Below are 14,043 nucleotides of genomic sequence, written 5' to 3' on the forward strand. Positions count from 1 at the left end.
CTAGCTAAAAAGGTTTGTTAAGCATTTTTCACCCTCAGTTTTGTGATACAGAAAACATGCACACTCAGAATTTTTTGACTGAAATAATTTTATTAATAACTACAACTATTAACAACAATGATGTGGATTAGAAATATTGGTAAGCCTAAGTTCAGTTATTATAGGTAAATTCAAGTTTTCAGTCACAGTGTTTCACTGCCATTTTCAGTTCCGACACCCAGTCTGGGTCATCTTCCTCAAAGTCCCTAAAAAGAGATTTCAAAATATTATTTTGCAAAGCAAAATACAACTTTATAAATCTTTGTTAGCCTTTTTTCCCCCTAAAATTACCCTACAACTAGGAGAAATTATGTTAAAAATATCAACACGAGAGACTTATTTCCTGCACCATTGTGATTAAGGAACCAACAGGATTTCTCTTTTGAATTTACCCAAATAAGTTTTATCAAAAGCAAAACCAAATGCATACACTAAAAGACTGCAAATGTGTTGATACTAACAGCTTGCAGCTGAACTGCAGTAATACATGCCTAAGTAGTTCATCTCCAAGTGCCACAAAAATAAACAATGACATAAACTGAGATTCTGAGATTCCAAGAAACCGCCCCAAAACATACACACCATCTGCAAAATACAGTATTTCTGTTCAGAATGTGTTGATGCATACTCTACTCTTTCAAAAACAGGCAAAGTGGGTCACTAACGTAAACAGAACATAGAAGTTAAAAAGCTTCTACAAATATGTTTCAATAAGTAGGTACCAAAGTGATTTTGTTGCGCTATGCATGAAAGAGTAGGAAGAATAATACGCAAACACAGCAAACATACCACTAGGCCAGTGGATTTGCCACTGGTTAGCTGATTTCAAGGTCAGTACAACGATGTTTCACGCAAGAAGGTTTTGCACTGTGGATCTAATTTCATCTCATGCTTTCATTTTTGCAAAGTCATCAGCAAAAACAATCTGCTGATAACAAGCAACCTGTTTAATCTCAACACCATCAATAACTATAAATATAGCAAAGAAAACCTGGTATCAAATCAGATATCAGATATCAAATAAGATATCAAATGTTACTAAATTTTAATGTCATTATGTAAGAGGGGGATAGATTTAGATGCTGAGAAAAATACTGATTTTCTTTTTCAGGGGAATGTCTTTTTGGAAAAATCACTTTAAGGAACCAAAGAGAACAAAAATGCAAGGATGTCATTTGGACATACGTGTCATCTTCATCAGATCTAGGCTCCAGTCTCTCAGGGTCTATGACAATAGCTTCATGTTCACCATCTACTTCATCAGATGCTTCAGTTTCATCAGAAAGTGGACCTCTAAATATATTTTCAGAAGCTTTGAAAGTATAAAAGTGAAAATGTCACCAAAATCCTTTGATTTTAAAAATAAAATTATTAAGAATAGAAAGACTATATTGTATTTATAATTTGTCCCCAGTTCTTAGCAGATTCCAGTACAATCTGTGATCTGTTTTAATAGGGGAGATAAACTAATAATGCAACTGAAGTGCAGAACCAGTATTTACGACTGTGGCGGTGCACGTCGAAAGACTACAGTTATCTTTTGCCGTGCCATCTTACCATCTTGTCTTCAAAGCAGGGCAGTACCGACTTAGTGAAGGTGGGTTTACCCCACGGGGCTACAGCCTATTTATTGCACCTCCCTAACGCATGCACCACGCTGCTTAGCAGGATGGAGGCTGCATGGCTCTGCAGTCGCTGCATTTACGTCACAACCTCGTTCAGCTATTGAGCTGCAAGTGAAGGTTCTTCATGAAGAGATGTAGTGGAGATGTACAATCGCTCATGAATTCTCGGCCTGGATTTTTGTAAACCCACATTTCATTTGGCAAACTTAAAAAAAAAACGAACAGCCTGTTGTGACATAAACTCAAGTGCACAAGCTCTACACATAGGGGCTATGTATGGAAAAAAAAAAAGTCTTTATTAATAAACCTGTTTGCAAAAATGTTTCCCTGCAAACTGGGGATTTACCTGTTTTATAAATCGTGTATGTTTTAAATGCTAAGCTGACATCTGCGTTACTGAGAATGTTCATCAGAGTCTGAGGAGTTTCCTTGTTCCACTGCTTACGGGGCTTATTTTCACTGTAGTTTATAATGCAGCCACCTAGGTATAAAATCATTAATAAATACTACTTAGACAAAATTACATTAGCAGTGTGGATTGCAAAGATCACATTCAAGAGAGAAATACAGGAAGAGTCTAGCTGTTTCCATCTGTAGCACTGCTGACCTCTCAACATGATGAGGTTGACACTATCAGCATTAACAGGAAAGAAAATTACAGAAGGCCACAGTGGAGCCTTCTGCTAGCAGGGAGCCAGCAGAAACCGGCTGAGGGGTGTGAAGTCAGAGTCTCTGCAAGCTTATTTGGTGGCTCTGTAAATCTCACAAAATGGAGCCTGTGGCCATTTTTGTGCCTTTTAATAGCAGAACGCCTTAATACCTATACACATTTAATAGCAGAACACCTAACTACCTAAACGCCTTTAATAGCAGATCACCTAAATACATGCATTCTTCTGTCCTCTTCCCTTGCCCTGCATATAATTATCATGTAACATTCCTACCACAGCTTGGGAATTTTCTGACTACTCACACCTTGATTATTTATTTCAATAGCATCTATTCACATTTAGTTAGAATGCATATCCATAATCACATGAAATAATTGTAACAATCGCATACAGTGTGGGGCATTTTAAAATTGAAACGTTTTTCAGAAGAAACCCCATGCTAAGTGTTCTAATTAAAAGCTGTTGATGTGGAAGAAGAATTGTCTGCCTCACATCTGAGGTACATCATTAATAGCTCCTCTCAGTGACATTATCTGTATGTTAAATGACAACAGAAGGAGAGGTATGGATGTTATATGCTCCCAATAGTATGCCGTACCTGAAAGACACGCAGCTGCATTCTGCATCAAATGAATTCCTCAGTGTTACCCCCACAAACGGCATCTTAAGAGGAGGGTTGGTAGGATAATTTCTTAGCGATGATTATCATTTTAGGCTTGTTAATATTATCTGTGGCTTTCATCACTCTGCAATCTTTCTGTCACACAAGACCACTAAGAAATTATCTTCAGCACAGTGCACTTTTTGAGTGTTTGTTAATGAAATTTTTAAAAATTATTTTTACATCACTTTAAATATGCCCTGTAAAGTTTTGGCTTTTAAAACCTGTAAAGAACCACTGATATTATGTGAATTAAACCCGCATTTAATTAACTCTTACTTTTAGCCTCTTCAGCTGTAAAACTGGAAGAAAGCAAGGGCGCATTTTCCAGGACATCCACTACAGTATTGGATATCCTCTTTTCCCATTGCCTCCTATGGGGATGTGACAGATCAGTAATTCCTGGGAGGACGTTAGAAGTTTCTGCTGTAATTGCAACAAAAAAAAGGATGATAACCAGCATCTAACTTTATTCTTTGTCCATGCAAACTAGTTCTAAGCGTACAGCACTTCACTAACAGTGACGTTTGACTCTGTGGGTACAAGTCTGAACTTGGTAAGAGTTCCCCGTACATTTACTCTATACCAAATGTTTTCAAACAGTTATTTTTTAACACTTTGGCCAAGATTTTTTTTTTTTTAAATCTCAGATGAGCAGTAAGAATCAATATAACTGCAGAAGTAACAGACAGTGGCATGGTTTTCTTACCCTCTTCATCAGATTTCCTTTCTTCCTTCGTGCTTTCACTCAAATCCTTAATAGGATTTTTCCTTTCTAAGGGGCTGTGCTTGCTTTTATCTTTACTTTGCTTTAAAAGAATAAAGACTGTATTAGTCATTACCCTTGTTGTCAAGAAAAACAAAGCAGTAGTATTAACATGGCATTAATTACTTTAGTTTTGCTATTAAATGGCTGGCCTAAAGATCAGAAAACTAAACCACTGACACCATGAAGCCAATTGCAATTGCACTGTATCTATTATTGCACTGCATTTCACACTGCGTGCCCTTTTTTGACAGACAATCTCAGTTTTTGAAGCTAAGCACATATGTAGTCACTTGATACAATTTGTGGTTTTATTTTTTTACATTTAAGAACAGTAGCAATATAAAGATAAATGAGTCATATTCCCAGGGAAAACAAGATGCACCCAAATATTAAGCTTCTCAGATTGACAGGTCTATTAACAGAAAAAAAATATGCCCTACTGGCACCATGTTTTGAAAAATATACTCCATCTGGCTGAGCCAGGCTGTGCTATAATGTACCCATAGGTGACTTCTGGGCCACCTGTGACTTAATTCTCCTCACCTGAAATCTCAACATGGGCCCTAAAACCTAGCGAGAATTATGTCCAGACTAAACTGTTTCCACAGCAGCCTGTTCAAAAGGTGTCCCTAAAGCAAAGAAAATGCATCAATTTTTTGCAGTATCCCAAAACTTAGAAAAACAGGAGAAGGCTTTTTTTTGGGTCATTTTTTGAGAGGGCTCCAAGGAAATCCACTTTGGAACTAAACTAAATGTGGGAAGCACCAAAAAGTTACAGTGGTGGGAAATGCACAGGAAAACTCTGCAATTTGAAGACAGATGACAGCTGACCTAGTAGGCTGATCTATGGTTTAGCAAACTAATAATTTTCCATATGAACTTTTCTATAATACAGAACATTCTAAATTACTAAGATACAAATATTATATTTATATTTGAATACTTACCCTATTTTCTTTCTTATTATTTGAGCTTCCACCAGCTATGACATTACCTGATACATTAAGGAACAGGTTCAAGAGTTAATACCTTTAGCAAACATTTGTGGTGAAGTGGTATTCCAGAAGTATGACAGCAACGCCACTGAACCAAGCAATGAAAATTATGGGAAAGCTTCTTCACACTTCTGTCAACATAGCTGATTCTCAACAGGGAGTCCCTCCACTATTCAGTTCCAAATATGTACAAATTTTTGTGTAGCTAAATTTATGCAGAAGAAAAAATCCAACATTCTCTCTAAAAATTAAATAATGAAAATAACTTGCTTCACCATATTCTGGGAAAGAAAGCTCTGTCATATTTAAAATATATGCAACAGCTAAAAGTTTTGCTTATTTTAAAATTGAAAGGTTTAATTCTAGCACAAGTCTTAAGACTTACAATGTATGTATTGCAGCTCTGCACCGTACTTCTTGTGCTGGAATATAATTTACGCCCTTCAAGCATTTTTCCATACAAGTTTAGTAATATTAGATTTTGAATTAAAAGTAGATTTAAACATATAATACTAATGCTTTACAGCAGTATTTAAGATCATACAATTCCTAGTCATTTTGTCACTCCTTACATCAAGAAAAATGTTGCCAACTTACCCTTTGGTCTTGCTGCATTGCCTTCATGTTTCTTGGCTTCCCTTAATACCTGCTCAAACTCATCTGTCATCTGGAATGTGCATGAAGAGATGCAAGTACTGTACCATTTTAAACTTTCTCAAATTATTGTATATGCTATTTGTTAAAAATAGACTTACTATACAAATGCACTCTTACAGCTAACAATATCTAATTTTAGCAGCGTCATGTCAATATTCAACTTTTATTTTCAAAACAAACCCTTCTAAAAACTCAGTTTTCTGAGAAGTCTACAATGGTATTTATGGCTTTCAGAGTAGGACCTACACAACACTATATTTCATATTGTTATACACTAACAAACAACAAAAGAAACTGATTTGGTATCTAAACCATAGATACCATTGTTTAAATCTAGAGACAAAGAATATACCGTACCTCAGAAGGCAAACAATTCTTTCTAAGTTTGGTTAAGTAACCTCTTTCAAGAATAGTATTGGCTGATGGACGATTCTGGGGATTTCTCTTAAACATCTGTTTTATTAAGTAATGAAGTTCATAGGAATAGTGAGATGGTAGTGGATTGTAGGACCCTTTGCATATCTTAAGGATGAGATGTTTCCAGCTATTGGCTTGAAACTGCATTAAAAACAAATGAACATTAGAGCACAGAGTTCAAGCATAAGGTAAAAAGAAGCTGACATAATTTAAGAGCAACTCGGACATTTAGTATATAACAATGCATTGTAGGTATCTATGTAGGCTCCCTATTACCGTACTGATTTGGCTCCCAGTTTGACAGTTTCAGGGCTCTAGTTCAGAGGTGTGGAATAATGACCCTGAGTGAACACATCAGTAATGTTCTTTTACATTTTGTAGGGCTAATACATAGGCATTTATTTATATTAACAATGACAGAAACAGAATTTTCTGAGAATGAAAACATCACAGTTTGCATACAAAGTTTGACTAAAAACAGATCATAATGGGCATTGCAAACAATAACCTGTACAACTGGAAAGCAGGTGGGAGTTACTCCTGTAAATTCAGGATTGTTCAAATTTTATTTTTGTAGGAATACAGCATTGAGAAAATTTGGATCGTCTTAGTGTCCTTTACTTCATATACTTGAGATCAGAATCAAACTGCAAGAGTGAAATTGTAAGCCAGGAAAGATGCAGACTTCGATTTAAAAAAAATAATCGTCAAAAGCAAGGCACAAATATCCTCTTGCAAATCTACATGAAATGGCTGAAGCTGTTACTTTTCTCAGCTAACTGTTAACCAGTCTTCAGTCAGGAATCACTGCTTCCAAGTACAAATCATCAGAGACTGCAATGTCAGCGGGGACAGCTATAACCATGGATGGAAACAGCCTGAGCTAAAATGTCTGAGAACTTCTATCTCCATGCAAAACCAGCTTTCTTTTGGTACCCACAACTGGCTCGGCTGCAGAGTGCCAAGCATCTGCGGCGTGTGGCATCCTTTTATATCACCTCTGACAGATTATGCAAGAACATATGTGACCATCACATGAAAACAGACACATCACAACATTTCATTGCCACTAAAAAGGGAAGAATGCTCCACTCCTTGGGATCCCAGCTCCGAGTACTGCCTGAATAGCTGTGGCGCTGCCAAAGCCTTGCCACAGACCTGCTTAGGCTAACACACACCTATGCACAGACTCCTTTATCACTCAGTCACGTACAGTATAGACTTCTAAACTCTTTGTACTGCTAGCAGTTGCAGCTGCATTAGCTGAAATAAAATGAATCTGCTGCTTATAAAAAACTAAGACGAAATGACCTCAAATTAGGATGATCTCATTTTCTTGCAAAACAAACATATCCTGATAGAGGCTCTCGTGTTAGCCATGTGTCTGTATATAGAAGCCAGAGGAAGTTAACACATAGGAAACATAGCATCAACACTGCAAAAGACGGTGTCCCAGAAATAACAGAGAGACAGAACCATCCATCAAGGTTCCCACTGTCCCAACAGGACAGTACTTGGACTTTAATTTGAAGACTAAGCAAACAGGTGTATCACTGATGCGAGGTACAAAACTGCTTATTGCTTACCATATTTTGCTATACTTGCATACAATGTATGTAGCAAAGATTTTGAGTATCCTTGCCTCCATCTTTAGTGATCATCTTGACGCTGTAAAACACAATGTTTATTGCAACACCTCCGCAGATATCTGGAGCCAGACTGGCACCTGCTGGACTCCTTAAAAAGCCCCAGATCACCTCACTAATATTGCAGAAAATGGACGAAGAAAGAACAAAAATTTTTTTTTCTAACAATTTAGAAAATTGAGTGTTTCACAGAAGGGTTCAATAGGTCCAAGAGCTGCTGAAAAAACAGAAGGCATGTAGTGGAGGAGGGGTGGGAAGGGTGGAGCAATACTTCCCTCTTTCAGAAGCAGCAGTGAACACATCAGTCAAATAAATAATTGGCTGTGAATCCATCAAACTACAGCTAACTGCTACTTAAATTTTAAGGAATTCCAAAACTTTTCTCATAGCAATGAAGCTATACTTACTGGATGTCTAAGAGTGCACAGCTCATATAGAATACATCCCAGAGACCATATATCACTGTAGGTACAGAAAAGATGAAAAATTTTGAGCCAAAAATTACAATTTAATATCCTGCCTAGAAAACATTAAATTCATTATGTGTACATAACTGAACTGAATAAACTAAAAATAAATGTAAGTAACCATAAAAGACAATACAATTATGTGCTTAACCTCTCCAGTGGAAATGATCTTGCTTATTTTATCCCACCCTGATGCAAAAAAGGATGATTGTCATACAGTTGTAGCTGGCTTTTTATTCCCAGAATGTCTCCTAAGCAATTTGCTGCAACAATATTTATCCTTCCACGCTTCAAAGACTTTCTGTTCCATGGCCCTTAACATCAGATGGCAGACACACAACCCTAATTCTGAGAGTTGGAATTCTGGCCTTGCCAATGAGAATTCTCCTACTGAGAAAAACTCTCATCTTCCACCCAAAGTAAGTACCGCCACCTGCACAAGAAGCTTCTCTTTCTTGCAAGAGAAGCAGAAAAAACTTGAGCGCTAGAAGGTTTTTTCCCTCCTGTGGAAAATGAGTCACTTGGTTCAGGTACAAGTTAGGGTCACAGAACAGATCTAGGGGAGGAGACATAAAATGGCTTAATGTTTTGGAGTCTGGGAGGAAGCTGTAAACACCATACTATAAAGATGCTCTCAGAAGTTCTTGCATAAGGACCATAATAACTGGGCTCTATAAATCCAAGTCATCAGTTCTGTAGCCATTATCCCTACCTTATCAGGACTGGCAAGAAGAGCTGAAAAAATAAGACCAGCCAAAAAAAACAAGACCAGCCGAAAGACACAAACACATACATACGTATGTGCATACATACATACATACGTGTGTGTGTGTATCTGTATGTATATATTTACCCTCCCAGATGCACAGAGGTCTGCACACCAGTTTTCAAACTCCTAAGACTAAAGATATTGTACACTCAGTTACCTCAGTAAAGAGGAATTTAGGCCTTCTCATCTTAAAAAAAACTGTAATTACCTCTTTCTAAATATTCCTCAGCTCGATATCTTCTCCAGCCCAAACATGGATAAGTCACAAAGCCAGATTGAGGCAACAATAAAAAGACATACATCAGTCAGGCATTATTTGTGACCGTTGAAAACACGAATACCTTTTGTTGTTGTATGGCATGCTTTCCCATATTTCTGGAGGTACGTAATAAGGAGTTCCCACATATGTGCAAGCATATGACACTGGACTATTGAAATGACAAAGAAGAAACACCAGATGAAAAGTAACTATTTAAGAGATCTGTATTATTTATCAATGGTAAAATAAAACTTTATACCACTGAGATCAGTGGAGATATCCACATACTGTGCAAGAAGGCGCGCAGATCCAAAATCTCCCAATTTGACTTTTCCATTTTGAGTGAGGAAGACGTTCTGTATTTCAAGAGAAGGATAGATTTACATACTTAGATATTCTTTTAGGAAACATTTCTGTAGTTTGTATATACAAAACCACAGTGACAATCACTTCTGTTATTTTATCTTTATGTTTCCTTTTACTTGCTTCTCCTAATACTTCTATCAAAAAAAAGTTAAGAACTATGTTGTGTTTAAAGGGAGATGGAAAGGTTATATGGGCCTAAAGCCCCAGCATCAGTAGCAGAGGAAGAATCAGAGCTTAGAAATGCCTTTATCTCTATACTGTACTCAAACTACTAAGGTCACGCTTTCTTCTGAATTTCTCTCTTTCTGCTAGGAAAAGAGTAAAAAAGAAAAAATGAGAGGCAAGATATTTATAAACTGCACACTCCATACACATTTTATACTTCTGTTATCGTTTTAAATTATATGTAGTCTGTCACAAGCAATTGGCACTGTCAGCAGTGTGGATATGAAGGGTATAGCTATACTTAGATGATGTTTATGCCCACAATATTACATCATCCCATACACTCAACAATTTCATTTACCTAATATTCTTAAGCCTAAATGAAAAACACAGCATGTAGTAGTAACAGGAAATTATGAAAGAGGGAGTTGAACTTTTGCATGCAGAAGAGAGTTTATTAATGGCAACAAAACTTGCTGTGTTCACCTTGGATTTGATATCCCTGTGCAATACACGTTTATCATGAATGTGCTTCACACCCAGGCACATCTGCACAAACCAGTGAAGGATCTGAAAAAAGTAACTAAAAGTTACAACAGCTCAATGCTGTATATAATGAATACTTTACTAATAGATAAAAAACATCAAGAAATGAAAAAAAAAAGCATGTTCAGAATATCTGGGCGTTAAAAGTAACTCTAGCACAATGGCCTCCAGTCAGCATGAAAGACTGAATTCTTTAAGATAAAGTGTATTTTACTATGGCAGAAGGAAAGTTTGCTACCTGTGTCTAGAAACCCTAATAATACATAACAATAGTGACGCTAGGGAGTCACTACATGGCACTTCATCTGATGGACATTTTAAAAGCATGTCAATTACAATTTCATAGTAAATTATCAAATTAAAAACCAAAAAAATCCACACTGAGATAACATACTGTTTCTAAAAGGAAATGTGTTCTTTTTAGAAGTACAAAATAAGAGTTCTTAAAGATGCTTGGCCAATCTAAATATTAGATTAGGTGAGGGTTCTGGTCTTTTCATTTTAATTATGGAGATGCTTCTAACTGGCAGGAAGTAGTTTGGACCTTCTCCCAAGTAATTTTATAGCCTCTGTGATAAAAGGAATTAATGCCTGCTGAATGATTTAAACATTTAATTGCTACAAAAAATCCAAGCATTTAGCCTCCTGGCTAGTTTCATTTATCTTACCAGAGTGTTTTATTTACTTTTCATTTCCAGTACCTCTTACTGTGCTTTAAATTCTGGCTGAAGTTTGTGTTAAATTCTTACTTAATTGCATAAATTTATGCATGCAAACCTGACTCTGTTTTTCACACTGCCTGCACAATTCTCAGATATAGGCAGCAATTTCTTTTTTATTCCTTTCAGTCCAATTCTCATCTTGTTCTGCTGGAAATTATCAAAGAAATAATGCTTCTATTCTACCTATAAGTGGCTTTGTTTCATTTAAGGTACTTCAAGGTGTTTGTATATCTATAATTTGTTTTATGCGATGCACGGTGCTTCAGTTTACATGAAAAAGGATTCCTAGGTCCTTGCTTCAAAACAATGTCTTTTCTTACCGTATCTTCAGGGAACAACTTTCCTCTTTGCTGTTTAATCTTTTGCATTAGGTCTCCATCATCACAATATTCCATCACTATATACAGATGTCCACCAGCTAAATTTTAGGTAATTTAAGAATAATTAGTATTTTCATTACCGGTGTAAGTATATTATTTTTACTATAAAGCTCCAACTACATGCTATGTGTTACATATTACAATAAACATGTTTTGTTTATAACATGTATTATAAACAAACAAAAAAAGTAATCTTGATTCCTCAGGAGTATGCAACTTTAAACAAATAAAGATATTTTAAGTTTTTATATTTACCTTCAAATGATTCTTTATATGCAACGATATTTGGATGTTTCATTTTAGCCAAAAGAACTGCTTCCTTTCTAGAGTTTTCTACATCAGATGAAGACTGAAAATGTAAGTAGACTTATATAAATGTCACACTGACGGATTTTCATATATACACGATGCACCTCACTTTCCAAAAGGAAAATATTTTTAAGAATTGTTCTTCAGTTATTTTAAGAAGTCATTTAGAACCTTGAAAACCTCATCATTTTTTAATCTATGGTTTATTACTAGCTAAAGACTTCTTCGTGTTTTTGGGGATTTGTTGCGGGGTTTTTCTTGAGAGGCTATTTTCCTACTTCAGATAATTACTTTTTCTGTTTTAAAAATGCAGAACTATATAACAAAGCAGCACATACTGACTTTGGAACAGCTGACAGTCTACACTGCATGAACTTGGTATAAAGCCAAGTGCCCAGGTATTAACTGAGATTCAGCCTTGATAAAGCCAGCGTCCCCTGTTTTGTGAATTTTTGGTTAGCTAAGTGCAGAGAAGGTAACCTGAATATCTGATTACCAGCAATAATATGAGGCTAATTTCCTCATTAGGCATTGCAGATGAAATCTGCGTTCTAGCGAAATCAATAGGAATCCAGCCAAGGGCGTCGGAGGAACAGGGGTTTCATTCTAAGTGTCTTCCTATGTGCTATACTTCCCAAAATGTAACCACACACTTTCTGAAACAGATCAGATTTTGCTACTTTACTTATTATCAACAACATAGACTCAGACATAGTTATATAGTAGCCATACCATACAACTGTCTAATACACAAAACTCAGCAAAAGTGTTCAGCGTTTCAAAAATATATCCAGAACTATGATTTAAAAAAAAAAAATTTTAAGTGGTGGGTGAGGTGATGTAAGCATCATGCTTACCATAGGAAGTCTTATTTCCTTCATTGCATACTTCTGGTCACTGATTCTGTGATGAACTAGGAGAGCTCTGCCAAAGGATCCCTCTCCTAGTACTTTCAACACTTTGTATTCTTCCATGCTTTATAAGCCTAGGTCCAACACTTCTCTTCAAACACTCTCTTTCACAGGATTATCTTCTAAACTTTGTCATGACCTTGATTCATTTTTTTGAAATGTGTTGTTAATATAATCTGCATGAGAAAAAAAACAAAACCAAACCACAAAATAACAAGAATGGGTGATAAATGTGGGTACCTACAACTGTTCAGCATTACCATAAATACAATTTCAACCACTGTTACTGTGATTTTGCTGAAAATGAGGCCTTCAGAAAGTTCAACGCAAAGTACCATATAGTGTAGCTCTGCAATTTTTTTTTATTTTGAATGATAAAGCTCTTTGAAAATGTAAACTATAGCCCTACAACTCAGCATCTTCTTTTTGTTACCTGCACTTCTGCAGGTGGCTTCATAAAACTAAACAAAACTCACAGGCACAACAATATAAACAATAAGCTTCGAGTTTCCAGTGACAATTCTTACCTAAAACAGCATAAGCAGGATCAAGCTGGAAAAAGTTACCGGTGTTCATGCGTAAAAACCTCAATAACTGGCAGATTTGGAGTAGAATAGAATAGTTCAGTTGGAAGGGACCTACAACGATCACCTAGTCCAACTGCCTGAGCACTTCAGGGCTGACCAAAAGTTAACGTGTGTTATTAAGGGCATTGCCCAAATGCCTCTTAAACACCGACAGGCTTGGGGCATCGGCCCCCTCTCTAGGAAGCCTGTTACAGTGTTTGACCGCCCTCTCTGTAAAGAAATGCTTCCTAATATCCAGCCTAAACCTCCCCGGGTGCAGCTTTGAACCACTCCCATGCATCCTATCACTGGATTTACAGACCGTGTGCTTTCTTTAAAACGCTGGTACTTTTAAGTTAGTTATCCACGATTCAGACATCACTTTATGCATATACTTGTGTGCACACAGTGTTTTAATAGGCTGATGACTTGTTTTTAGAAAGCATCTCAGGGCTTAACAGTTTCTGAAAACATGCCGATTTACTCTGAGGCTGCAAAACACACACGTTGATTGACTTGAAAACTCTGAAAGCACCTAAGCAATGACTAAAAATGGTGGTTTTCAGGGGAACGGGCACACTCGGTGTGTGCTTCACATTAATAGCGGTTACACTTGGTGGCTACGGCTCTGTTTCCCTGAAGAGGGGAAGCCGAAGCCCGCCCTGAGCCCCTCAAGCCCCGCCGGGCCCTCAAGGCGTAAGGCGCGGAGGCGGTACTCACCTCAGAGGGCCGCGCAAACGGCCGAGGCCTCCGCCCGGCGCCTGAGGAAAAACCCTCGGGCAGGACCGGCGATCGCTCCGCAGCCGAGCCGGGGCAGCACCGCCAGCCTCCCAACGCGGGGCTGGGGGCGGAGGGTCGGGAAGGAGAACGGCGCTGCTTCAGAGGCCGGGCGGGACCGGGGGCGCGGGCGGGGCAATCGCCCCGCCCGCGCCCCCGGTCCCGCCCGGCCTCTGAAGCAGCGCCATTTGCGGTGCTGGCGGCCCGGCTCTTCGCAGAGGCTTTTCCCGTTTTGTTCCTCAGAACAAGCAAATGGGGCTTATACCCGGTATTTATTAACAATAAACTGTCACGACACAGATGCCCTGAGCAGCACACGCTCCCTG

The 14,043-nt window shown here is 37.7% G+C and overlaps 1 protein-coding gene across 2 annotated transcripts; it reads right to left on the reverse strand.

Annotated features, from left to right (window-relative positions):
• Nucleotides 1-135: 135 nt before the first annotated feature.
• Nucleotides 136-13,810, reverse strand: NEK3 (NIMA related kinase 3). Of its 2 annotated transcripts, XM_087757589.1 has the most exons (16): nucleotides 13,661-13,810; nucleotides 12,321-12,550; nucleotides 11,410-11,503; nucleotides 11,095-11,192; nucleotides 9,993-10,076; nucleotides 9,264-9,331; nucleotides 9,058-9,144; nucleotides 7,888-7,942; nucleotides 5,775-5,975; nucleotides 5,358-5,427; nucleotides 4,713-4,759; nucleotides 3,706-3,805; nucleotides 3,276-3,422; nucleotides 2,011-2,145; nucleotides 1,225-1,351; nucleotides 136-245 (listed from the first exon to the last, which is right to left on the reverse strand). In XM_087757589.1, the coding sequence occupies exons 2-16, from the start codon at nucleotides 12,435-12,437 to the stop codon at nucleotides 179-181; spliced, it is 1,497 nt and encodes a 498-aa protein (XP_087613715.1). In that variant the 5' UTR covers nucleotides 12,438-12,550; nucleotides 13,661-13,810; the 3' UTR covers nucleotides 136-178. The 2 variants fall into 2 exon arrangements, with proteins under 2 accessions (XP_087613715.1, XP_087613716.1); XM_087757590.1 differs by lacking the exons at nucleotides 11,410-11,503; nucleotides 13,661-13,810 and having other exon boundaries at nucleotides 12,321-12,448.
• Between the last annotated feature and the right edge of the window lie 233 nt (nucleotides 13,811-14,043).

The sequence above is a fragment of the Nipponia nippon genome, unplaced genomic scaffold (genome assembly GCF_047370975.1).
Source record: "Nipponia nippon isolate SJK-2023a ecotype South Korea unplaced genomic scaffold, ASM4737097v1 scaffold_2, whole genome shotgun sequence".
NCBI classification, from domain to species: domain Eukaryota; kingdom Metazoa; phylum Chordata; class Aves; order Pelecaniformes; family Threskiornithidae; genus Nipponia; species Nipponia nippon.